The 27,443-nt window shown below is 38.5% G+C and overlaps 2 protein-coding genes across 4 annotated transcripts in view; both read left to right on the top strand.

The window, feature by feature from the left end:
- The first annotated feature begins 142 nt into the window (after positions 1-142).
- On the top strand, positions 143-12,942 carry LOC117961709 (interleukin-31 receptor subunit alpha-like). 2 transcript variants are annotated; one of them, XR_004660470.1, is made up of 16 exons: positions 143-451; positions 3,626-3,895; positions 3,996-4,122; positions 4,223-4,401; positions 4,516-4,628; positions 5,148-5,171; positions 5,291-5,450; positions 7,341-7,423; positions 7,554-7,773; positions 7,928-8,092; positions 8,623-8,724; positions 8,815-8,958; positions 9,054-9,205; positions 10,408-10,482; positions 10,667-10,748; positions 11,550-11,797. XR_004660470.1 is itself a non-coding variant. In XM_034900575.1 (16 exons), the coding sequence occupies exons 1-16, from the start codon at positions 397-399 to the stop codon at positions 11,958-11,960; spliced, it is 2,358 nt and encodes a 785-aa protein (XP_034756466.1). In that variant the 5' UTR covers positions 145-396; the 3' UTR covers positions 11,961-12,942. The 2 variants fall into 2 exon arrangements, 1 of the variants encoding a protein (XP_034756466.1); XM_034900575.1 differs by having other exon boundaries at positions 145-451; positions 9,054-9,194; positions 10,401-10,482; positions 11,550-12,942.
- A 334-nt stretch (positions 12,943-13,276) lies between these two features.
- rngtt (RNA guanylyltransferase and 5'-phosphatase) overlaps positions 13,277-27,443 on the top strand; it is a 98,162-nt gene continuing 83,995 nt past the window's right edge. The window contains exons 1-8 of one of the 2 annotated variants that reach the window (XM_034900176.1): positions 13,277-13,705; positions 14,897-15,006; positions 15,102-15,205; positions 15,295-15,383; positions 18,311-18,386; positions 19,352-19,604; positions 22,280-22,389; positions 23,386-23,487. In XM_034900176.1, coding sequence (XP_034756067.1) covers positions 13,642-13,705; positions 14,897-15,006; positions 15,102-15,205; positions 15,295-15,383; positions 18,311-18,386; positions 19,352-19,604; positions 22,280-22,389; positions 23,386-23,487 — 908 coding nt within the window. In that variant the 5' untranslated portion in view covers positions 13,277-13,641. The remainder of the gene's footprint in view (positions 13,706-14,896; positions 15,007-15,101; positions 15,206-15,294; positions 15,384-18,310; positions 18,387-19,351; positions 19,605-22,279; positions 22,390-23,385; positions 23,488-27,443) is intronic. The other variant, XM_034900177.1, reaches the window with a different exon arrangement.

Raw genomic sequence — 27,443 nt, 5'->3', positions numbered from 1 at the left:
CAAACACGAGCGAGAAAATTAGGATTTATTGTTTGACAGTCGGTTGATTTAACTGAGTCCCCTCAGGGCATTTCGAGCGGAGAGGGTTTTGTTGCTCAGCGAATAAACAGACAAATATCATTAAAGTGTAAGAGGCGGTCAAGTTTGCCAACTTCCTCTTTGCTCGCTGTTTCCAGTTGGGCAATACCTCCCGTTTATTTCAGGGTTGGCTTCAGTTCCTGTTACTTGATGGCTGAAATACAAAGATAGTGCGAACATGCGGTGCAGTGTAGGGGCCAGTCGACATTATAGACAAGACAATTTGAATTATTTGGTCTTGCGCATGCTGAATGTCTCACATCTCTGACGGTATTTTAAAAGGCGATTTTCTTTCTTTCTGGTAATGGGATAAAGGAAATGTATATCTTTCCAGTCCTATTTATCCTGGGTGTTATCCCCTCCATTTGTCAAGGTAAGTAAACCTCTTATAGGCATATTTGATATGTCTTGTGAGAATGAGAGCATAATAATAAAATGCAGAGCAGCTGACTGCTCAGGAAATGTTTGTGAACGACTTGTTTTGTTTTGGTTTCATAACATAATGTTCACTGAAGTTTATTGGGGTTAATAAAAATCAGTATTAAATTGAACTAGAAATGATTTACTAGTCATACTAAAATATAATAGTTTTGTGCAATATTTGTTTGCAATTTAAATATTATAGTACTTATTCTCATAATAACACAAGTATGACTTGAACATACAATAGCCTACTAATTGTTATGTGTCTAAAAGTCTACTATCACATATGAACATAAAATAATATAGTCAGGTGCTGAAAGCAACTAAGTACATTAACTCAAATACTGTACGGTACATTTTACTTTACTTAAGTGTTTCTATTCAATGCTAAGTTATACTTCTACTCCACTCCATCTCTGAGGGAAATGTAGTTTTTACACCCGCTATATTTATTTGACAGCTGTAGTTACTAGTTACTTTACAGATTCAGATTGTTAATATAAACTATAATAAACAAATACATTATGATATATGATTATGGGTTAAGCATTGAAGAAAATACATTTGTTGAAATTAGATCCTCAAATTCAAAAGAGACTTGTAGTATTTGAGGGTCAAATGACTCGTGAGTAATGAAGACCAACAACCTGCTGGGAGTTCAGCCACAGAGGTTTTCTTAAGTTATTCTTATTCAATGATAGACCTCACAGATGGAAGGGCAGCACACCATTTAAAGACCAGTTTATTTGTGGATCATCTGCACAGCCAAGTGAATAGGAGACTCAGCCGTAGTAGGATAGTAGTATTTTTGAATCAGCTTTATCCGTGATAAAATTAGTCCAAATATTAATATTACAACAGTATAACAATAGTAGTAGAAATGTATTGTGCATTATTCTGACACAGATATTTTGTACTGGAATTTGGCCAATGAGTGGTTTGCCATCTCATAGTCTATATCCACGATGTTCTACTTCTACGATGCCGCAGGAAATTCCGCCGGATGCATGTCTTTTCGCCAATGTCCATTTCCTTCTACTTTCTTTGTGTTGTAACTTTAAACTCCAGTGGATTATGAGGACTATGTACTTTGCAAGGGTAAATCCAGACAGCTAGCTAGACTATCTGTCCAATCTGACTTTTCTCTTGCACGACTAAAACGACTTTTGAGGGGCGACCTCTAGCTCACCCAGTGAGAGTGTGCGCCCCATAGAGGCAGAGGCCTTTACACCGGGCAGGGTTCCAATCCGATCTGCGACTTTTTGCTGCGTGTCATCCCCCATCTCTCTTCCACCTTTACTGTCTATCCACTGTCAATCTGAATTCAGAAAAAAAACAACTAATCTTTAAAAAAACTTTTGAATGTACACGTACCTTGCCGAGGCTATTTTCCATGGCAATATATTTTTAGATATTTAAGAAACATAAACAGTGACGAACAAATCCACTACAATACATTGAGACGGAGGATGATCTGTTTTTAAAAACAAAAAGGGAAGACTGGAAGAAAAGATGCAGCCACAAGTGAAGTAATTGGTCTAAAACATAAAAAAAAAACTGAAAAGATGCTAGAAAGGATGTTGTGTCAGTTTGATGGAAACAGAAAGACACATTACAAAATACACACCACCTTTGCCACCACCATGGATGACTAATTTGAGTGCATGTGCGGAATTCAATACCAGTGTATAACTCTGTATACATTCCTCCTGAGACATTCTTAATAACTGGAGGCTACAGAAGTCAGGAGGAGGAGCATTCTTAGGAATCCAGCAGCTTTCAAGGCTAAGAGACACCCACATATCTGAGATGAACAAATCTGAGATGTCAGAGTTTCAGAGCCTACCAGATATGCCCTAGCAAATGTTAGGTTAACAAACAAAAACTAATTGGGGAAACATGAAGGAATTTGATCACATTGACAAAGAAACTGTATTCAATGGGGATCGGTCAAGTCATAGAGACCTGATTTTGGGGCAGGGATTGGTGCATTCCTATGACAAACCATGGTGTTTCCTAGTTAAACATATCTTAAATTTGTAAGCAGGATACATTTTATTCTGTACCAAATACCATACCACCCTCTGCAACTCACTAAAGTGTGCACATGGGAGTGAAAGCAACGCCATTCAGCAGCTTACAAACAAAATTTGATATATTGCCTATTTCAGAATTTTAACATTTTCCAGAATTACTCTTGAGAGATGTTTTGTCTTTATCTGGATACTGGGTGACGATAGCAGCGACCTATTTTTTTTTTCCAGTGGAGGGAGTTAATGTGAGAGTGGTAGTATCAGCCAACAAGGCTGTGGTGTGTGGTATGTTTTGTCATTTATATTACAAAACAAGTCATCTAAGATGCTGCTGGCATTTGATCCATGAATATGTTGTGGCTTGAAATTCTACATATTGGGTGTTACTGTTGGTAGGATAACATAAAGACCTGTGAACCCAAACAGTAGTATTAGCTAACACCTCGTCTTCTGTCTAATATCAGGTGAATATAGGCGTGGTTTACACTAAATTATTTACTCTGTGGCAGGTATGAGGTGAATATTTTTTGGAGTTTATCCTGTTTATTTATTTAGTTTGAGTTTTTTAGGAAGGCATGAGATAATTGCATTTGTTTGGACACTGAAAGCATCTGACCACGATGTGTGTTTTGCTGTGCTGTTTGAGCTTTGTTTGTGTGTGGAGAGTGCATTTGTCTCTTTGCTGTAAATGCTAATTGTTCTGATACAATTTAATATATAAGACTTACTGACAGGAATAGTAAACCATTTTAGGAAAGTTGTTTTTTTGCCAAATGGAAAGACTGGTAGCCCTTTCATGTCTGGACTCTAAATATGAAACTATGGCCAGAACGAGCATAGCTTAGCATAAAGACAGGAAACGGGGAAAAAGCTATGTTAATTAATTTGGTACTAGTACACAGATTTTGTTCCTGTTGGACACAACCAGCTTGTTTAGGCTTTGTAGTAAGCTTAACTAACCTGCTGCTGGCTACAGCTGCATCGTTTCATACAATTTTCAACAAGAAAGCAACAGATCACATTTCCTAAAATGTTAAGCTAGAGATTTATTTTCATTTTGGAACATTAAAATATATTACCATTTCCTGCAGGCCAACATGAGAACATCTGCAACGTTGTCCCCAAAGATGAATACATCGAAGTGGGATCCGATATTGATATAGTGTGCCAGACTTCATGTGTCCATGGCAAAATCTTCTGGAAACTCAACAACAGGCCTGTAGATAAAAGCCTGTCAAACACCATCAACTCGTCACACACAGTCCTGTCACTGAGGAACTTCACTTACCAAAGCGCTACACTGCAGTGCCACAGTGAAGATACTCATCAAGTCCTTGGAGGCACCACCATCAGAACATACTGTAAGAAGCATAATTGGTGCTTACATTCTTACTGTTCATTTAGCTGTAGATGCCTGCAATAACATCAATATATGATGTTGGTGAATTGCTTTTTTCACAGCAAAACCCAGCAAAATATCATGTTATCTGCATAAAAAAGATCAGGCAGTTGAAGGTTTACCAGACCAGATCACATGCAAGTGGGAGCATCAGGTTTATCCTTCATTGGAAATAAACTACGTACTCCGGTGGGTGTCATATTTTTTTCTTTTGTTTAAGAACTAATGCAGGAACAATTCAGTGTATTTTTGATTTATGGACTTATTATAAAACATGTATTTCTTTCAGTGCCTCTTTGTCAGTGCCTGCCCGACAACCTACCTTTGAAATCTGCAAGAGTTCTTCAACAAACTGCAACAACACAATTAATCTCGAATCATGGCGGAATTACACTTTTACTGTGAGAGCAATAACTGCTGCTTGGGAAGTTGATTCTGACCCTTATGAATTTGACCCAGATCATATATGTAAGTAACATAAAGTACTTTTTGTAGGAAAAATATGCTTCTTAATGATAATTTTGTGTTTTCACATTTGATGTTTTTGAATTTTAATGTGCTATCATAATCATGTTCCCTCAGTGAAACTTATACCGCCACGGTTAAATGTAACTACCTTCTCTGATGGTCTGCTGGTTAAGTGGATACGACCATCTTTTTTTAAAAGGTGTCACTGTCAAGTCAAATACAGCAAGGTACGTTACTCTTTGATCACCTAAATACAGCATTTGAAGTATTTACTAAAAGCAACTGTAAAAACAGTATAGAATATACTGTGCAACAATGTCAATAATAGTGATCCCACATCAGAAAAAGATGACCATAGACAACGGTTAGACCAAATGTAGTAACATAAGTAGAATAAAAAATAAAAAAAAGCAATTTGTAACAATGAACAAGTCTTAAATTTCTCCCATTGTCACTGATTTGCTCCTCAATATATAATGGACTGTCAATAGTTTCCTCAGTAGTGAGCAGGAAATTGAGATTTCTGATACTTACATTTTGGGTCATCGCTGACCGCTGTAAATTCATGCAACTTGTCAAAATGATGATTCAAACACTTCAAATTGCATTGATAAAGGATCTTTAGTTTTCTCTTCCCCCCAAAAGAGGTATTGTAAAGTTGTACAGCTGTTTTTGATTCTGTCTCTGTTTTTTGCAATCCTCTTCATGGCTGATTAAGGCCATTTCTGTTTTCCTTTTTGTTCCAGGTTGTCAATGAAATAACTTCAGAGGTATTAAAAACAGCGTCTCATTTCAACTAAAAAAAGCTCATTTATCACGTATTCAGCTGTTGGGACTTCCTGAAAATTTTAATGGATGTTTCTAACCAAAATCTTTCTGTTTTTCCAAGTGGGTGCTCAATAAGACCCTAAAGGAACATGAAAACGGGTGGTTGACCATTGAAAAAGTGGAATCCTGCAGTAACTACACATTTTCAGTCCGCTGTGCTTTAGACAAGGCCCCCTGGAGCGACTGGAGCCAGAAGATAGTTTGGACCACCGAACTAAACAGTAAGAGCAATGTTGAAACAGCTTGCATCCACATTAGGACTGATAAAAGCAGGCTACTTAATCACCAATGCACAAAAAGCGTTAAAATATCTTACATTATTATTGATGTTCGGGATTTTAGTAATTGTCCTTTAGATGACATCTGAATGATTTGGATACAATAAAACAAATATTTGGAACTATTGCTAATTTGCTGTCATGGTCCAGGTGCTCATGAATCACACATTCATAATATTTTCAAGATGTTCATACGTTATAAGTTTACTTAGAAATGGATCCTTATATGTTTTTAAGTGGGAAATTACAGTCTAGGTTTCATATTGGAGCTTTGAGTTGCTAATAATACAATCCCAGTTGTGTTAGACTCTGACCTGCTTTTGTTGGCTCAGCTGGACAATAATTTTTTTAAAGGTTACTGATTCTTACATTTTTATCTACAAATAAGCTTAACTGGATGGAATTATTGTCAGTAATATCGCTAATGAGATTGTTGGCGCACATTTGTTTGTTTGTTTGGTCAATAATTAACGTGTGGCATTGGTGTAGATGTGTGTATTCTGTGCTAACAATTGTCACTGAATGACTTGTTTTCCAAGAGTTCAAACTTTAAACGTAAAGTTGGTTAACTTTAAATAATAAACAAAACAAATCAAACAAAATAATAGTTCTTCCTTTTAAACTTACCACGTTATCATACACTTAACCACGGTCAAAAAAAAAAACTGTGACCTTGCTATGTGCGACACAGCTGAACCAATTAGGCCAGATTTAATAAACCTTTACCACCGTCAGCGTCACAGGCTGGTTGCCAATGAAATTACTCCGATCTTTTTCTTGAAGTTTGCCCACTAACTGCCTTTTACTCAGGAAAACCAAAAATACCAATATGACTACTTATTGTTACATTCAGTTCTGTGCTGTCTTTGGGAAACATTTGACTTGAATTTGCATTCATATTTAACAAAAAAAACAAAGGGTGACTTCCAGATGGGTGACAAATGAATGGGGAAAAGACAACATGTTTGTATATAGTATATATATATATGTGTATTTTTAAATTTCTGCATATACTGCAATTCTAAGATAAACATAATGGCCTTGGCAGAGAATGATGGTTTGTGTTGCTGATGTAATATGTGCGTCTAGTTAACCAATTTTCAAATTACTGTTAGTTTTTGTTTCAAATGAATAAACCAAAGATATACTCTGAAAACATTATTTCTGGCTCTCAGTCTGTGTGGCAGGTTGGGACTTGATTGTGAATGTCTAAAGAAACGCCTACTACAAAGTCAAATGTTAAGACTGCGTGACGCATATTTAAACTGTGAAAAATGACTCCAGAGAATCTATAACAGCCTGGGGCTCATAGGTTATCACAGAGTGGATGATTTATAATTTATAAGGAAGGATCTACGCCACACATTGTAGAGATACTTGAATTCCTGGTAGATCCCTAGAAAAAGGACTAGGGCTGCACCATCATAGTCAACTAAGATTTCTTTAGTCGATTAGTCGTTTTTTTGTGCTTTTTCCAAGAAACTTATGAGCACATCTTTGGTAAAAACAAGATTTAAAGTGGTACCTTTGCATGATTCTTTATAGAGAAACTCGATTTTAAAGAGCTGTCAATTAAACCCATTGATTGATTAGTCAACAAAATCAGTTAATCAATCAGTGATAGTTGAATAAAACTTTCTTTACTCAAGGACAGCCCTACAAATGACAAATCGTGACATCACCCCTACATTGCTTGCAGCTGTTGCCATGATTTCAAGGCCATTTTTCTTTCGATTGCAGGTGTGAACAGTGATAATGTTTAGTTAACGTAGTTATCATGTTGCTGTATCATCCTATTTCTGTATACAGTGTACATGTTTAAACCCTTTACAGAGAGGGATGTCAAGCTGCGCCTGTGGAGAAAGATTTCTCAACTGGAGAAAAATGGACTTAGAAAGGTTCATGCCATGTGGACAGTAAGGAACCCTCTCATTACAAACTGTGGCATGTTTTTAAAACTTCACTTCCTTCATTTCCAATCTCATATTCATGCTCCTTACATTAGGCCTACTTTTTGACCTAAAGTGCTTCAAACTGTCTCCGCAGGAAATTCCTTCAACATGTCAAGACACATTTACCTACACTATCAAACAGACTCCCTACAAAGAACACAAGATGGGAGTAAATTTTACGGATACTTTATGTGGCAAGTCAACTTGCGATGTTGATGTGAGCCATGATGCACACAGAATACATCTCACAGTCCATAATAAAGACCTGCTTGTGGAGTTCAAAGACTCAGTGTATGTTCCAGCCATTGGAGAAAGTGAGTTTTAATGCTATTGATTTTGCTTTTGTAATGGGTAACCACAATTTGTTGATCATATCGCTTCATCTTAATGGATGATGCTGTACCCTAATGCATGTAAGTGGTTTGATATGAAGCAATTTGCTTCCTTTCACTTGATCTCACTTGGCAGGCCTCCCTCAAGTTACCAACATCCAGACCTCAACACGTGAAGGCGTTGTTCTGGTCAGCTGGAATGCTCCTAGTACGCCTGTCAGTGGTTACATGATTGACTGGACCCACAATGGAAATCAGTACCAATGGAAGGAGAGCAACGACACTAACACAACACTGTCCAGTAGGTTAGAGAGCAGACACAAAGTGGTTGATGGATGTTGAAAAAACACTTACTGGGTGTTAACTTTAATCTATAGAGTGAGCTTTGTGGATTGAGTCTGAGTCATCATTGAACCCATGATTATTTATGGGTAATGACTTTGACCATGAGTCAAATCACGTCTTATCTTGCATCGTCTGGGTGTGGCAGATAATGGTTTCACTGGTGGAAACGTTTCAAAGCGGTTCTGTAATGCAAATTACATTTTGAATGTGGGGTTTTCAAGATCTGTGACGCACCTTTCACAGAGATGGGCTATGCTACGGGAACATGAATTTCAGAATAGAATGTTATGACAATTATGACAAATGTAATAGTTTTTGTTTTGTTTTAATTTTTAATTTTTTGAGATATTTCAGTCTGTGATGGACCGCCTGACGCTACGTCTAAACCTACGGCTAAAAAGCTATCAGGTCCTGTAGCAGAAGGAGAATTAAATCTATTGCCACTTTACTGTCATAGCTTTCAGAGAAATCTCCCCTTCCTTTCAGACCTGCTGGATAAGAAGCCATACAATATTACAGTAACTCCCCTCTTAGATGACAAGACAGGTCATGGAACGCAAGCCCTTCAGATCTGCTCCAGAGTGGCAGGTACATCATTCAGATTTGTTTTATTACGATTCTGAAAAAGTATTTTATAGTGTGTGATTAACCAACCTGATTTCAAAAACGTCCCTACAGAGCCAGGAAATATTACTATCCGTGTTCAGGCTAATGACAAAAGTGCCCTCGTGAGCTGGCATGTGAATTCACAGGAGGCATGCAGTGGTGCCGCTGTTTACTACACCGTCTTCTACCACACACAGGACGGAGGACCACAGCTCAGTAGGTCCACCTCAGACTTGTCTGAAATTTGCAAATGCATTGAAGATATTTATTGCCTCTTACCACTGGCATTTCATTCATGGGTTTTCTTCTAGATGTTACTGTTGATGGCACAGAGCGGGTCATGTCATTGAAAGATCTGACTCCAGACACACAGTACAGTGTCTATGTCAAGGCCACAGCTCTTATTGGAACTACCAAAAGCAGTGAGAACAGTTTTAAAACCAAAAGATTTGGTGAGTACTCTGTAGGGTGAAAACATCTGTTTTAGTCCTTGTTTTATGTGCCCAACTGCAGCCATCTAAACTGAATCTACTGTATAAACATGACCAGACATTTTCATACTTGGCCAGACTGACTAGTGGCAGGCTGAGTAGGATAAATGGCATGCACTCATATAACTAGGGCTATAACGCATAACTATTGTATTACAAATAGGTGTTTTCCTCTGAAGGCTATATTGGTTAAGAAAGGTACACAGGCTAACATTAGCAACCCCTGCTGTGGAACTGGCACAATAAAGCATTAAAAATGTTGCAATCCTAAACATCTTCATGAACAAGAATGCTTCACCATCCGATACTACTGTCCTGTCGAAAGGAATAGACACTCGGAAATGGAGAAGGTTAGGTACAATGGCTGCACAGCACCACATCTGTGTACCATGACGCTAGAACAAATTCTGGCCATGGAAATTGTCTGAAATGCCTACCTTCAGGAGTGGATTGTTGTGGAAAGTCAGGAGGAGCCTGAGGGTAGTTGGCGTATACCGTGGTTAATAACAACTCTAACACTAGTGTTGCCTGCATGCTTTGGCATGTCAGGTACAGGCTGCTGAGGTGCACAGCAGCTGGAAGAGAGGCTATCATTTGTTAAAGATAGAATGACACTCATCCCCTTTATGAACAAAAAGTTACATTGGTTTAGACATGGAGGGCCTTGATGGAGAGAAGATTATCCGGGGCCCATATCCACAGGTTCTCTTTTTGCAGTGATGGCCAGTAAAGTAGTGACACTGTTTCTTTTCCTCCATGGCAAACTGAGGGAAGTATCTAGGAAACAAAACAAACTGGAGGTTTCTCGAGTTCCAGTGCTTTGAGATGTGGGCAGAATGTGGGGCTAGAAGCAAATAGAAAACAAAGACAGAGACAGAGATGAAGCCTGTGTGAAATCGTCGTACCGGTACTGTTTTATATCTAAATATTTGTTTAGGGTTTGTAAACCAGTATGGCATCACAAATATGTCATATTTTCAGCTGTATGTGCTACAATTCATCAGATCCCAACCAGCACCATAATAACTCATATTACTCAAACAATATCTAAGCAGCATACCTTCAGTGAGAAGAACGTGTTTTATGTAATAAATTCTGGAGAAGAGAGTCATCTTTCGTGGTCAACAAACTGCTGCAACATAATTTATTTGTTTGTTTGTTTGGTAGGTCACAGCATCATAGCAGTCAGTGTTGGGGGAATTATCACAATACTTCTTGTGTTATCTCTTGGATTAAGCTGTGCTGTTCAGTAAGTTTCAAACTTTGGGATTGATTTCAGATAAAAGACACTGAACCAAGGATAGTCCCATTTTAGCAGTAATACAAGGCATGTTGTACTACATTTTGTGCTCATATTTGGACTGATCTACACATTTATGACCACAACATCTTAAAACATTGTGTCCTAATTATGCTATTAATCTGCTCTTTAGGTGGAAGAAATTCATTGAGAAGCCGGTGCCTAACCCTGGCAACAGTTCTGTGGCATTGTGGCCAGCTTTAAGTCGTCAAGAGGTGAAAGCATATAAATGTGGTGTATAAATAAATTGCAGTGGTTTGTATCCATGACACACTTGCCTTTAGCTCACTCAGGAGCTTTTGATTCAGACACCAAAAAAGTAAAGTCTACTAAAATATCTTTCCTGTAAATTTAAGCTAAAGCAAACAGTTGATTAAAATTAATTTTAAGATGTCACCTTTGGCTCTGATCAATTATAATGGATACACAGTATTTCTTTTTGGTTTTTACAGAAAAAAACATTGTTTATTACAGACAATAAGGAACATATTTGTTTGTTGCAGTTCTACTTTAAATTGTAGGATTTCCAACATATTTTAAAGCCATCTAGGCACTTCCAGGATTACAATTGAGTCTATAATTATAGAATGTAAACTCCCCCTAGATTGCTTGCTAAATCCCTAAATTCTCAGAAAAAGGACAACAATTTACTATCCAGAGGCATCGTGGTTTTTACATTCATTTTTATTTGTTTGTGTTGACTGTTGTTTTTTTGCATGCTTTCTGAGTCAGTAATAAGAATAATTAAAAATAGATTTACAGTCCTCAAAGGTAGCCACAGCTTTGGTATCTCAGTACCCATGGTTAAATACAATTTAAAAATTCAAAAATGACACCATCACTCCATGGTACCTTTGAGGTGATTTTCCTCTGATTAAAGAGCGTTTCATTCAAGTCTTTGATTAGAGTGAGAATTGACAATTAAGAGATCACGGTCATGATTCTGTATCCAAGGTTTATCTCCTGAATAATCAACTTTCTGTGTGTTTGTGTGTCATGTGTGGATATGTCCATAGGGAATGTGTCCTTTCCAGCAATTCAGCAATCCAACTGAAAGCCTCTGTGACAGGGTTTACACAGAAGAAACTCAGAGAATGTCCATCTCTCCACTAGCTACAGGCTGTAATGGTAACCTAACGAGTGACCAGACAGATGAATATGTTGACCCAAGCCCGGTTCAAGCACCGGATGAACAGAATGAAGACCCAGTTAATCCTGCTGAGAGACAACGTCTATCTTCTCCGGATGACTCTACAGCACTGCTTCCTTCAGAAACCAGCCCATATCGAAGTCAGACTTCTGTAGAAAGCCCCGCCTCAAAACCCATTAATCCGTGTAAGCGTGTTCCAATGAAACAGACAGAAAAGGCAGCACTGGTGACGGTGTATGTCACTTTGGACATGTTTGACCAAAGTCAGGGCAGGTGAGAGAAATTTAAAACAAAACCATAACAATGTTGCAAGAGTAAAGAGAAGTCAATCAGATCTGAATTATTTGGTTCAAGCTTGCCAAAGAATTCCATGATTGTGGCTTGGCAATGAGCCCACCTAGGAGTAAAAGGAGAATGATTGTAAACTGATATCAAACTTCATAACCCAGGTCCTAAATTGCAATTGTTTGTGTAAATAAATGTAAATTTTGCGACTGTCTATGCTTTATTGATACAAACCTGTAATATTTATAGCTAAACAGTGTGTGTAGTAGCTGCTTTATTGAGTCAACGTGAAGTCTTTTGCAGAGATAATTATATCAGGAAAATCTGCATATCCCTCTAGCAACAATAAAAATTACATTCATTTTAAGAAGTTTTTCTTTTTACAAAGCCATTAAATAGGAGCCCACAGTATCCTATTGAAATGATTGCATTTGAAGACTATTATATCACAAAGCCCAGGTTTGTCCAGTGAGAATGCTATATTGTCTTTTGCTGTAAAAGTCACATTATGTATATTTACAATATTATGTTTGTATGTACTGTATATATTATGTATGCTATGTATTATAATAACATTCTCATAAGCAATATGATTCCTGTCTGTTAACAGTGATATCTGCACTTGTTAAAATAGTAGTAAACTGCTTGCTTGACACTGGTAAACTGTTACTCATTGCATTTTTTCTGTACAAATTGGTTTCAAATGCAACAATGACATGTACTGTACATAGGCTGCTTAATAGTGTAAGATTTATTGTTTTACAGCCATTTTTAAATGTGCCTGGGTAGGTAAAATAAGTATAACTAGAGTATTTTGTAGAAAATATGGCCCAGATGGCTTCAGAACTGCACTCAACAATTATTAATTAATTTATAGACAATCTACTCTAATTTAACAAAGGACACTGCAGCATTTAATAAATAACATTTCTGAAGCAGAATAATCACAATGGGAATGAAAGAAAGTACAGAATTTTTTTTCTCCAAGCTGTCTTATTGTTTGATTACAAAATGTTTTTAATGTAGGCATACTGCTTGTAATCAATTTAATGATCAATGTTTGGGTATGTTTTGCTAACAATAATATCAGATAGGTAATTATCATTGGTTTTAAGAATAGTAACTGGTAAAACAACAGTACATGTTTATAAGGAATGGGACCATTTTGAGTCAATGTGTTGATTGAAAAATGTACTGACCATAGACAGTTAAAGGTACTAACTTGTACACAACTCGTCCACATTTTTGTGTGCAATTTTTGTAGTTTTGTGTCGTTTCTCGCATATACCAGCAGGAGGCAGTATGGCTCAGGATGTCGTCTGAACTACAGGCATTAACCAGACCCTCGTTTGCTGACTGGAGTGACGTTATGCTAGCTAACTGCTAACTATCTGGATATCAGGAAAAATTTTGGGATGCTAATCAGCCGTGAGTCGTAATAACCTATGTTTCGTGTACTTACCTGCCGGCCCGTCATAAGGTTGACCGGGCTTAAACTTGTTGGATGATTCTCCTGAATTAGTAGCTAAAGGGCCCTAAATCCGCGGTGCTTGGGTGAACGAGGCCCGGGGATCACCGCCTTCTGAGAGAGGGAGCATCAAGCCACAGGCTAGCTAGGAATACGAGGTTTGAATTATTATCAACGATTGGCTGCACTAAAACCTCTCCTGAACATGTCACACACCGGACCCCCTCCTCGATGGCGGAATTGTCCCAGAAGAGGACAACCTGTGGCAGGTACGAAAAGATAATATACTGTGAGATAATCCAGCTTAATGTACGTAGTGCTATTGCTACCAGCCATTTAGTGTAATTTCTCTGCACAACATGCGGGTTAAACATGACTGGATGTCTTCTCTTTTACGTTATGATCCCCTTTTAAATGTTCCAAACGTCTTGATACAACAACCATGACTTAGCTATTGCTGTTCAGTTTCAGTCAAACATAAATTGCAAGGCTAGCATCACAACATAGTGACGTTGGCGAGCAGTGCTGTCCAAATGAATGTTATTTCATTTATTTAAATGATTGTTGGTATGAACGGGGATGCCGACGTCACTGGATAACATTAATAAACAGCAGAAGCTCAGACGTTGTTGAAACTGTAGGTACATTTGCCAGGAGTTTGAATGGAGTTTGGTGAGACACTAAATTCGGGCGCGCTTTGTTTAGCTAGCTAGCTAGCTAATTTGTCACCTGTGGCTAACCGGCTGTCAATGTCCTCTGTTTCTTTGCAGACACACGCTCTTTTTGCTTAATAGCTCTATTTTTATTCAGAACAAAAGCTGCGTATGCGGGCTATGGTTTGTTAATTTATTTTCGATTTAAAAAGTGCATCGGAAAAAGTGCTGCTAAATTGGGAGCTTCGCTGTTGCAGCATCACGTGTCAAAACAAACCGTGGCTGTAGCGTCGCTGTGCTGCATAATGCTACGGAGTGTTTGTTATCAATTAAAGCCATGTGTAACAGCATGTTTACTTGGTTCCCGCATTGCCAGACCTATATTATCCCAAGTTTGCTTTATATCAGTGCAGTAGTGTAGACATAATTTACATTTCAGCACAGCTGGTGACGGTGACACGTTATCCAGACATATTACTTTAAGGAATTGGCCATAGTTCACACAGCTATACGGTCCATAGTTTCATTGCATATATTTACTACTATGTTCTATTTCATGTTTAATTTAATATACCACAACACATACTTTCTCCTGATTTGCAATAAAACTGCTGACTCTTAGTGTGGTAATTATGGCTGTTGATAGAATATTATAATGTATTAGACTGGGCTTTACAGAATTAGGATAACATCAGCCTGGAAAGAAAAATTAAGCTTTGGCTAATAACCCAAGACATCAATGCATTGGTTTGCTAGGGGGTATTTAACTGAAGACCACTGTTTTTTAACTTGTAATTTCCCTCATAGGTAAATTCCTGCCAATGAAAACGATGTTGGGTCCCAGATATGACGACCAAGTTGCAGAGGAAAACAGGTTTCACCCGAGCATGCTGTCCAACTATTTAAAAAGTCTAAAGGTAAGTAACTCTGTAAAGACTGAAGTTTGGAGTGACATTTTGAAGTTGAAAAACCACTTCTCACCTTGTCTTTTTATGTTGTTGACTTTCTTCAGGTGAAAATGGGTTTGCTCGTTGATTTGACGAACACTACGCGTTTTTACGACCGCAATGACATTGAAAAAGAAGGCATAAAATATGTGAAGCTTCAGTGTAAAGGGTATGTGTAAATTCAATTTCATTAATTCAACTATTGTCAGGGGTAGTTTGCTCAGTGCGTACTAAAGTGAGTCTCATTCTTTTCTTTAGCCATGGAGAATGCCCTTCAAAAGAGACGACTTCAATGTTCATTAGGCTCTGTGAACACTTTGTCGAGAAGAATCCCACAGAATTAATAGGTAAGAAATCCACATGTTAACAGTTAGAGCAAATCAATAACTCTTCACATGCTTCTTTGAGATGATTTGCGTATTCTTCAATAGTCAGAGATATTTATCTGGCTGTGAACATGTTTTCATATTGAAGGCTTGAAAAGATATGCCTGTGTCATGGCAGTGTTGGCACTGTATTCAAATGACTGCCTCCCTCCGTGGCGCCAGTAATCAGAACTCAGAGTGGTAGTGTTCTGCTTGGGTTTCGCTGCATGACACAAAACCCAATTTTTATTAGACCACGGCTTCTCTGTGTACTGGTGCCACGGAGGATAGGCACACTCCATTCATTTACGCACAAAAATGACACAGAGCTGGATTAAATCAACAAAGTTTCCCTTTTAAATTGGTAATTTCCTGTGTGTGTGTGTGTGTGTGTGTGTGTGTGTGTGTGTGTGTGTGTGTGTGTGTGTGTGTGTGTGTGTGTGTGTGTGTGTGTGTGTGTGTGTGTGTGTGTGTGTGTGTGTGTGTGTGTGTGTGTGTGTGTGTGTGTGTGTGTGTGTGTGTGTGTGTGTGTGTGTGTGTGTGTGTGTGTGTGTGTGTGTGTGTGCATACTCTACTGTGGATGTTATTTTGCTGAATCTGAAGTACATGAGTGGAAACAATACCTGTCACTGCAATATGACATAGCACTTGGTTTGATTGCAGTTTTTTGTGTTTTACAGTTGCTTCTATAGCTGTCAGTTTTTTAATATTTAGAAATGATGGAATGATCAGTTACGCTTGCTTAGAAAATTTACACTGGACCTTTTTTCTTACAATGGGAGTGAGCCAGATCCAGACGTGAAAACAGAATTTATGTTATTTGTTTAAAACATAGATGGTCTCTTTTAATCTTTAATTAACAGCCAATTAAGTAGTACAGATTTATTGATATTCGTTAGTAGTTTATTCATTTAGTATTAAATAAAATATTGGATATCCTCACTGACTCAAATAGGTAAAATCAGCATTGTTCATATCCATAAATAAATCCATGAAGTAAGATGTGTAGAACAGCTTTGATTTATGTATTGTAGCTACATGTTTTATTGTAATATTTTTCCATATAGTGTAGGACTAAACTGCCCTGCATCACCTTATGTGTCCAGCAGAGAGCAGCCATAATCAAAAATTGGACTGTTGAATATGGATGAAAGGTTGCTGCTTTTATTTTGTTTTTAAATCCCTTTTTTTTTTTTTTTACCAGTGTGCATGTTTTATATACATATAGTAATGCTCTTAAACACCAGACACCTTCACAGTACAACCAATATTTTACTGATGGTCACAGAATAGCTCGTTTTACCAACTATATTTTTAAATGTTCCTCCCAAGGTATGCGCGTGCATCATTGATAAAAATAAGGAGTGCAGATGCAAGTTTCCAAAAGTAAACCCAACATTTTTACAAATCAAAACATAAAGCAGTGTCTTGCAAGTTGCTAAGTTGTTGGTTTTATAAGAGTGGGAGTTTCACATGAGAAACGACACTCCTCTCCCAGTGAAAGCTGTGTAGGTGATTTTTAGGGGAAAGGACATAAATTAGACAATGCTGATTGCTTACAAGGTGAACCGTACAACGCTGTAAAATGTGATATAATGACCAATATTAGCTAATTGTATATGTCAATATCAGTGTTTAACTCAGCAGATAAGTAACATGAAATCACTAAACAGAAATGCCAACCTAGGTTTGAGGTAATTTACAAACGGTGTCTCCTATGCAGACAGTTGTCTAAACCAAAGTTGCAATTAAAACGGATGTGTGTCAGTCTGTCCCTTGATCTCAATTCCCAAATAAACAAGAACATTTGACTTAAAAGTTGCACTTTCACAGTACAGACAGCAGGGTGCTCTCTTATAACACACTCTAGCAAATGCTATCCCTGTTCTTAACTAATAACGTCTGCCTGGCTTGTAAATCAAATTGCCCAAATATCAGCACAGAATGTATGAATGTCATATCAGCAATGTCCTGTCTTTCGCCAGCTGGGGATTAGGCGTTGTTGTCTCTGTGTCTACATGTTTATTTTGTGTAGTTTGAAACCCTGCTGTGCACCTGTTTCTTTGTGAGAATGTCACTTTGTTTCAAGTGGTGAAAAAATCTAACCATAACCTTTTTAGGGGTCTTTCTACATACAAATTCAGTTTGTGCTTTACAGACTATTTACTTAAAAATAAAGAGCATAATTTTATTCAGCTTTTGCTTTTCCTGTGCCTTTTTCATTCACTCTTCCCCAGGAATTTGTCATCATTCTCTTGTGTGTGTGTGTGTGTGTGTGTGTGTGTGGTGGGGATTTGTGCTAAATCACAGGGCTATCTCTGCGTCCTTTTGTGCTCTGAAGTGTGTCAATCTTTCAAATACATCTCCAATATTTGCCGGGGGTTTGTTACTGTTCAAAACATGCTTTTTTTTTTTAGTTTGGGTAAAATCTATCTCCGTTGATCCCGATTGTTTGTTTGCTGTTTTCATGGCTGTACCAACGTTACAGCTGTAGTGCGCTGGGTTTACGTTATTACAGGTGTATATCTGGCAATCCAGCCTGGCTGTCAAACTAGGCAGTTGATAATAATAAACAGGCCAAAACATAAATAGAAATTCCATCACAGAACGGAAATTTCAAAAAGAGAAAATACTGGCATTAGCATTGTTGTCAGAAAATATGGTATTTCAACTTTGCATGCTTCCTTAATATCTGATGATGAATTGGGGTACTTTTTGGATTCATTACAGTAAATATTACATATTGGACCTGTAAGCATACATAGATGATGTAGTGATAAGACATGCAGCATATTTAACCGTTACACTTCTTAGAGTGTTCACTTAATGCTTACGATTTTATTATAAATGTAGATCTAAAGTGGGATTCTCAGTTTTAACCTTTGTGCTGCCTCTTCTTCCCCCTGAAGGTGTTCACTGCACGCATGGCTTCAACCGGACAGGCTTTCTGATGTGTGCATACCTGGTGGAGAAAATGGACTGGAGGTAAGGGCTGACCCCCTTCAATCACTCAAACTTCCATCACAATCTTCACACATGACTTGCACGCCAACACAAACCATACAAGCCGGAGCCCCCCTAGTGGTTTACATCATTACTCTGGCTTTGAAATCTCCCACCCCTGTCAGTCTTTTTGATCTGATAATCCTGTTCTCCTCTGATAGTTTCTGCATGTATGGCGGCACAAGAAGTTGCACTGTCGGTTCCAATCTACACAGGCTTAACAAAGAAGCTGGCAGTGACCAAGCTAGTTGCCCCTCAACAGAGATGTTAAATAATTTACAACAGCTGAGCAAAGGGGAGGGTGTGGATGTGTGTTTAGTCAGGGGAGGAGCAGCAGTCTGAGAAGGCAGAATCCCTGGAAGCTGTCGACATGTCTGCTGGATAAAACCCTCCCGCCGCCCACTACTTCCTGTGTAAGGAATACTCTGGGAGCATTTAAAGCTCTCAACTAGTATCATGTGTTGCAAAATATTACTATCAAATGATCAACAATGGTACATTTCTATTTATTTTTTATGGATATTACTAGTTTTTGAAAAAGACCTGCCCTAAACGTCAGCTTTTTCTATGTGGCGATTTGCAAAACAAGACATTTAATGGCTTTACATTGGGCTGCAGGAAATTTTGTATTTTAGCTTTCACTTTTCTACTTTTTTAAAGACTAAACCAGATCAAGAAAATAACCTATATTGTCCCTTAGGTTCAGCCCTAATCATTTAACAATGTAAGACATGGACAAGATGCAAAGTCTCACATTTGAGACCTAAAATCATCAAAATGTTTACATTTTTGCGTTACTTCAATGATTAATTGATTATCCCATTCATTTCTTCATTAATTTTACAGTAACAACGGAACACAAAAATAGTAGAAAAACTATACTAACTGTTAAAAAAAAGACAGCTTATTTAAAAGACATCCTGTCTGTGTTTGCTGCTTCTTATCAGCATCGAGGCAGCTGTGGCTGCTTTCTCCCAGGCCCGGGCACCGGGGATCTACAAGGGAGAGTACCTCAAAGAGCTTTTCCGTCGCTACGGTGAAGAAGAGGATGCGCCCCCTGCCCCTGCGCTTCCTGAGTGGTGCTTCGACGACGACGACGATGGGGATGTGGATGACGATGGTAACGCTGTTGGCCAGGAGTCGGGCGCCAGCTCCTCTGGGTCAGCGCCTGGCAAACGAAAGAAAGAGAAGCTAAAACTGGTAAGACTTCCGGGGAGATCCAGTAAATGGACTGTTAAGTAGAAATTCTGTTGGTCCATCTCTGCACGACACGGACCTCATGTAGGGTGATAGAGGGACTGTTGGGAGGCTTCCCTTTTAAGTGGTGAAGCCACTTCAGCTTTATATAATTCAATACATGTCATGGTCAAATGTAGAGAACGAGACACTTCATGTTCTCGACTTCTGTCAAAGGTATTCATTTGATTAGATGAAGGGTGTCTCTCTGTCTATAAGTAAAGTTATAAACGTTGAATCATCTCCAGTTGCATATAATTAGGTTTCCGTGTGTTTATATTGAGCTGACGCTCGCATCCAGACTAATTGAATAGTTTAAAGAAGCTTGAATTCAAGTGGTACCACCGACATTTCAAGCAGTCGGTGCAGAGCTAATGCAAAAGCAACAGAGATTGACCAGTAGAAAGTATATTAAATTTGGTGGTGCAGAACATTGTAGAAATTACAATTTATATCAAAATACCAACAGGGAAAATGTATTTATTGCTGTTATTGCACAGAGCTTACTACACAGGTTTGGTAGTAAGCTCTGTGCCAATCAAGGCAAATCTAATAGTGTGGTGATAGACTAGACGGGTCTAGAGGGAAGAAGCGAGAGCAGAGAGCAGCAGCAGTAACTCTCTCAGACTGCATTACTTCGCGGTCATTAAGAGCTACTGTCTCTTGGTTAGGTGGCGTGCTTCAGAGTCAGTCTGGATTCCAGGCAGTTGGCCGTAATGAAATCTGTTTTAAAGTAGAAAAAAACAGACACACCATCAAATCAAACAGAGCCTGTAGAGCTTTACATTTTAGTAGAATATCATTGACAGTGATGGTCTAAAAGATTTCTGCTTGGATGAAGCACTTTTTAGTTCTGATGTAAAAAGTAGAAACTCAGCTCTGCTATTTTGATTAATCAATTATTGGCTTCTGATGAGTTGAGATTATGTGACAACAATTTGATTTAGGAAAGTTTCTATATATGTATAAGTGTGTATATATATATATATATATATATATATATATATATATATATATATATATATATATATATATAGTTAATTGCAATTGTACTGCGTGTTGTAATGATATGATTGTATCATTATATCTTCCAAACTAACAAATATTTTCATTATTGATTAGAAAGCTGATTATTTTCTATATTGATTAAACCTAAAAAAACAGTGAAAGAGACAATTTCTCAGAGCCCGAAATGACAAGTGTTGTTTTATCTGAACAACATTCTCACATTTAAGAAGCTGTAAACGTTAATGAAAGTTAATGTTTGGCAGGTTTGCTAAAAAATGACTCAAACGATTAACTAAGTATCAAATTGCCAATTAGTTTTCTCTTGTTTGTCTAATTGTTCAGCTGAATAATTGCTGGAGGTCCAAACGCCTCCAATGTAGACACATTACACATGAAGAGTTTGGTCTCATGTAGAGTTTTTTAGTACAACACTGCTGTGAATATGTGCCTTACGTTTTAAGATTGTTTTGTACGATTTGTTCAAATTACTTTTCCACATCTTATGAAGACAGAGTAAAACCTTCTAGACAAAAGGTGGGAATTAATATTTATATGATCATAATGGGACTTTCTCTTCTCACTGCAGCCATTTATCCTAAAAATAAATTGCCCTAATGGCATTTGGGGTGACCTATATTACCATATCTTCTTTTTATCTTGTTTTGAATTGGCATATACTATATTCATATTACAGTGGGGCTCGAAAGTTTGAGCACCCCAGGTACAATGTTTTATTAATGTGCATAAAAAAGCAAAGCAAAGAAAAGATAAAAAAAAAAAAACTCAAAATCACAGATTATACATTCGTATAGTATGTCACAAAAAAATTAGATTTTATTTCCATCATTTACACTTTTAAAATAACAGAAAACAAAAAAATGCCGTCTGCAAAGGTTTGGGCACCTTCTAGCCTTCTCCTGCTTTGTGACGGTCAACTATTTCAGTTTCTGTTTTCTAGACAACTGCTTAGAAGAACCCATGGTGCTGACTGTTGGGGCAAGGTCAGATGAGTCTGAGCATTTAAAACCTTAAGATTGACATCACCTGGTCTTTCCAGAAGATGATTGAGAATAATCCATGACACTGTCAGGTCTCAGCTTTCCAAAGGGGGCGGTGCATGCTATAAACAACATTTTTAAACAACAGATGCCATTTAGTTTTCTGTTATTTTGAAAGAGCACTTTCAAGAAAGCTAGTTTGATAAAAATAAAATCTAACTTTTTTTGACATATTATATGAATGTCTAATCTGTCATTTGGAGTTTTTTTTTTTTTAAATCTTTCTTGGCTTTTTATGAACATTGATACACATTTTTACCTGAGGTGCTCAAACTTTCAAGTCCCACCGTATACCAGTCGGCAAGACTCAAATGCAGAATGAGAGGGAAAAGGGCATGTCCAACAAGAAATGGGTGAGGTTTCAAAAATGGAGATTTAATAAGAAAACTGGATTCTTAATATTTCCACCTGTTTTCTTTGCACACAGGGATGCATAGAGCAAAGAAAGCAGCTGTTTGTTAAGTAGCACAGGGACTTAAAATGTTTTCCTGTGTGTGTAGGAGGGTGTAAGTGTCTCTTTAAATTCAATCCAAGTTCAACCTTCTGTTTTTCTTCTCTTGTTTTTTTTCCCAGGGTGCAGTATTCCTTGAAGGCATCACTGTGAAAGGCGTCACACAAGTCACCACACAACCCAAACTAGGAGAGATCCAAAGAATGTGTCAGGGGATGGCTGAGTGGGACAAGTAAGAACCTCCACTTACCCTCCTCATACCCCTCTGGGAAACTGTGTGGATCTGTGTACACACACAAGCGTGGGTGTACTGTACTGTGTTGTGAGTGACTCATTTGTCAACAATCCCTCTTATCTATTTTTTTTAATCTCTATACTTTTAGACAGGCGGCAGAGTCAGGAATAGATTTTTCTTTTCTGATGCAGCGGCTCTATTGCCGCGTCTTGTCACAGCAAGGAACAATGGGCTATTTCCACTGTTTTCAGATATACTGTACCTGTAAGGGCTTTTATCTTTTAATATATTGAGATCCAAATGCAGTTATTAATGTAGTTAATTGGATGGATTTTTGCAGAGGATGTTTTCTGGGCCTGTATGAACAAAATTCTTTTTAAAGGTATGGTCAGAACATGGTCCTAAAGTTTAACTTATGAGTCAAACAGTCGTAGTAAAGCATCGTTAATAATACGGACCACGAAAACATTTTTGACACTTACAGGCTGGAAGATTGCAAGATTACCGGCTGCTGTTTAATTAGTAGCTGATAGAAATAAGCGTCATACCGGTCACCTCATATGCCGCCTGGGCTTCTTTTGGCCAACTTTCTGTGCCCTAGTACTACATAAAAAAAGCGGCACACCAAGACGGCCGCAGCCTTGGCAACAACGACCTTGCTTGCATGCAAGAATAAAGCTTTTTAAAGATATTATCTTTAAAAAGCTATTTTGCAGCAGCAACGGTGCTCCGTGCAGCAATCAGTGCTGCCCATGACGATTGGGAATGGTTTAAAGAAATGCCAATATACCAGTGCACGTTTCTCTCCCATTCCGGAATGCTGTGTAGACTAGCCAGACCCTCAACTGCAGCGATGTAGAGGAAGGTCTGGCAAAGCGAGACTAGGTGTGAAATAAATAAATACCAGAGGTCAGAGTGGTGAGAGTCGATGATCAAATGAATGTCTGTTGGAAAGACAAATGTAAGATGTGTGTGTGCTCTTTGCTGTTGCAGGTCTGGTTTTCCTGGTGCTCAACCTGTGTCCATGGACAGACAAAACCTTCGTTTCCTGGAACAGAATCCATACAAAGTCAGCTGGAAGGCTGATGGCACACGGTAGGTTTAATATTTATGGATTTTCTCCACAATTAATGAGAGAACCCATGTAGGCGAGGGTCCACAAATGTCCACATAGGTATTGCTCTTTGTGTCTCCGACTTCTTTTCCTATTCAATAGGCTCTTTTTGAGAGTCAAGCCATAAACATGTTTCCATGGGAGTTGTCCATCAGTTCTTTGTATCAGGGATGTTAATTTATTCTGGCTTGTTTGTGAAGACTGAGAGGAATGTTAGCATGACATCTGTTGCTCATTAGATCTTAATTACAGTACCAGTACTTTCATGGTGGAAATGTGTACTGTGGAATCGTAAAATGGCGTCACTGATTGAGCCACAGACTGCACAGGATGGCCCTGTCCAACGTGGAATAAGAAATGCATTAAGGCGTAGTGTCTTTCCTGTCACATTTCAGGGTGAATTTCTCTAGTTTTATAGCTGGGTTGCCAAAATCTATAGTGTTGAGGGGTAATGAAAGGGTCTTCATATTCCAGTAGTCTGCTTTGATGCACTTTGTCTCTCATTGGTGCAATTGTGCAGTGTGCTGGTGAATATTTAATGACTGCAGTCAATTTCAGAATTTTACATTTTGCTGCTTTAATTTCCTGTCAGAGTGAGATCAGCAGAGTACAGAGTTGGCCCATGACCATGATGCTGCAGACTTTTAACGCCTTAATCTGCAAAATCTTGAGATTATGTGTAAGAAAGTTTTGCCCTCAAATTTGTGGAGAGAGTGATTCTAAGCTCGTCCTCTCCTGTCTGGGGCTCTTGTCCTTCACATCCATTTCCCTTCGGCAACTTGAAGAGTCTGGCTAAGTAGTGAGAAACAGATACATAACTGTTTGCTAGGTATGAGTCATCGCTCAACTGCAGGATATGTACTTTTGTTGAGAAGATGATATGTGTGATATACAGTTTGTTCTCTTCAAATTTGCACCTTAAGGAAGTAAAATATAAAGCTGAAGTTATTATTAGACTGACCTTACAACATACAACATAAAAATCTTATTTCTAATGATTCAAAGCAAGATCAATAAATCCAGGTAAATGAAATGTGTGTAGTAAGAACACCTTCCTCTCTGCTTTATTAAGTTCTAACTTAATCATGAATTCTTTAAAAATACCTGTACCTACTGCAGTACCCGAATTGGATCCAGTAGAGAAAGCAACACACCGGAACTGTGCCATCCCGGTCCAAATACAGGTCCTCACAACTCTAGGGCCACCGCCTGTGTTTTATATAAATATTATAATCTTCAACTTTATCACTAAGACTTGTTTGGATATAATGTAGTTAAGGTTAAATCTTAACATATACCTGTATGTCCGGTGTATATATATCAAAGCTGTCCCCAAGTGCCGTAATGCCTGTGTAGTCAGGTTTACCTACACTGTCGAGAACAGGCTGAAATTATAATTCGATTTTCAGTCATTCCCCACCCACAGTTTTTTTGCCTTTTCTCCGCCAGTCGTCATTTGGCATTATTCGGCGTCTCAAAAGAACAACTGCCAGGGTCGTTAACATACTTATCAGCATTCACAAGATGCTTTCCATTGACTAATTTACTATATGGTTAAAAGTGGGCTCGTACAAGGCGGGATAAAAGGTTAATTCACGTACGCATAAGTGTGGGTAATCTGTGATTTTATAAAGGAAGCATTGCTCACAGATAAGCGTCACACTGGTTTATAAATCTGATTTTTTTTTTTGGCAAACACAATTTTTTGCTTTTGGGCGTACATACACTTTTAGCAAGGATCTTACGCACAGTTTCATAAATGAGACCCCTGGTCCTTCTACTAGCACAAAATGGAGAGATGTCAGAGTGAGTGAGCTGCAACTGCTTGACCGGTGCCCTTAACGGTTTGGGGGGGGTTTGGTGTCTCGCTCAAGGGCACCTCGGCAGTGCACATGAGGTAAACTGGCTCCACCCCGACCCTCTGCTTCCCAACCCAACTCCCTTCGGTCACACAGTCACACAGCTCCAGTCTCGCTGTGGTCGTCCTGCAGCTAATACAGTGGTGCCATTGTATAGGGAAAGCTCTGAGTCTGTTCTGGTGCCGCTGGTCTGATATTACTTGATTCTACTAAGGTGAGAAAATCATATTAGTGCCTCACCTTAAGCACTTTGGCGTTTGATTTATTCAGCATAATAGCCAATTCGTTCTCACAAGTTTGGCTTTGGTCATCCATCCATCCATCTTTGACCGCTTATCTGGTATTGGGTTGTGGGGGCAGCAGCTCAAGTAAGTGACCCCAAACTTCCCTTTCACGAGCCACATCAACCAGTTCCAACTGGGGGATCCCGAGGCGTTCCCAGGCCAGGTTGGAGATATAATCTCTCCACCTAGTCCCGGGTCTTCCCCGAGGCCTCCTCCCAGCTGGACGTGCCTGGAACACCTCCCTAGGGAGGCGCCCAGGCAGTTTGGCTTTGGTGGGAAATTGTATTTGCACATAGAAATTAATAATGAGAGATGATTAAAATTCCACAGGTCTTCCACAGTTGTGGGGCTTCATTAAATCTGGACAATATCTCAGATTGATGGACAGCAAACACCAGCGTCAAAGCCGAGACAGAAGGAAGTGGGCTTTTCTGGGGTCAGTGGAGATAAGCAATCACTATATAGAAGATGATTGATTCCACTTTTAATCACAATTTATTTGGCTTTATTAATCCTAAAATCTCTCTGATGATAATGTATGAATTCTGAAAAAGTAGCTGTAACACGGGAGTACTTGGAATTCGACACATAATATTAATGAGTTTCGAGGTTTCGTACATCCAGTAAGGTTTACTAATCACAGTGCTGCAGTGTAATTTGTCATTCTAGTCATGCATCGAAGAGAGTGTGCAGAGAATGTCTTATTACATGTCCTACTTTCTAGCAGTGGCATTTAAAAAAACCTGAAATGGATTTTTAATAGGAAATTTACGTCTTCAAGGTGGTCTGGAAAGATTTTTCTCTTTGTGTATTGCCAAGAGGTCTTCACTTATGTATTTCATCTACATTTTGACTTCTCCAAATTAATTATTGATACTGGACAGGATAAGAAAGTTTTTTACTAAAATGCAAGTCAGTAATACTTTTAAAATAATATTTACTTTTTTACTTTATGCAAAAGCATAGTTTTTGCAGGAACTTCTTCTCAGTCCCACGTGGATACCCAGCACAACTGCAGCCTGTTCTTATGACCACTGAGCAATGCATCAACAATCCTGACAGTTAAACTGCCTTACTCAGTAGCACAATAACCGACAACAGGGTGACCAAGTACCGAACCAACCCCTCTTACGTGAGAATGTTTTGCAGTCCTCCCTGATGCACAGACCAGTCATACTGTCACTATCTGCCAAGAAGGTGGCTTTTAATGGGCTTTGGAAAGGACAGCAATGTCCGTTTATTTGCCAAGAGGGAACACATAGGCTGAGCTGGGTTTTTAAACAACTTGTTGGACAGCCTTCTGTCAGGGCTAGATTGGTTTGAGCCCCAGAGAGTAAGAGGAGGAGGGAGTTGTGTCAATTATGACTTTAAATAAACAATGCTACTCAACTTGGACTTTATTAGAGAAATTGGACTTGAGAGGAGAGAGACCTTAGATCTTAATTTCCTACTAAAAGTCCTCTCCCACCAGTACTCCTCATTTAAAATGAGAAATCAATAATCTCATGTTTTCTTTGATTCCCTGATTAGATCTTTTGAGTTAAAGAGACTTTTCCTGTTGCCTGGTTATTTACAAGCATTATTACTTGTGTTTTACAGTCTCTGTCATTTCTATGATGTCTATAGTGGATGGCTTGTATACCAGACTGCACTAAAACAAATTTCAGCTTACAAAAGTAGAATTTTTTAACCGGGAATTTGTAAACTGCATTACTGCTAAGGGTGCTCCGATCAGGATTTTTGGGGCCGATCACCGATTGCTGAAAGCAGTATTGGTTGATACCGATCACCGAT

Source organism: Etheostoma cragini, chromosome 18 (assembly GCF_013103735.1).
Source record: "Etheostoma cragini isolate CJK2018 chromosome 18, CSU_Ecrag_1.0, whole genome shotgun sequence".
NCBI classification, from domain to species: domain Eukaryota; kingdom Metazoa; phylum Chordata; class Actinopteri; order Perciformes; family Percidae; genus Etheostoma; species Etheostoma cragini.
This window is presented reverse-complemented; position numbering and strand designations above follow the sequence as displayed.

Coding starts and splice junctions, on each gene's coding strand:
- LOC117961709 (XM_034900575.1), top strand. CDS start 397: ATGTATATCTTTCCAGTCCTATTTATCCTGGGTGTTATCCCCTCCATT. Junction 452..3,625: donor TATCCCCTCCATTTGTCAAG/GTAAGTAAACCT, acceptor CATTTCCTGCAG/GCCAACATGAGAACATCTGC. Junction 10,749..11,549: donor CAGCTTTAAGTCGTCAAGAG/GTGAAAGCATAT, acceptor ATATGTCCATAG/GGAATGTGTCCTTTCCAGCA.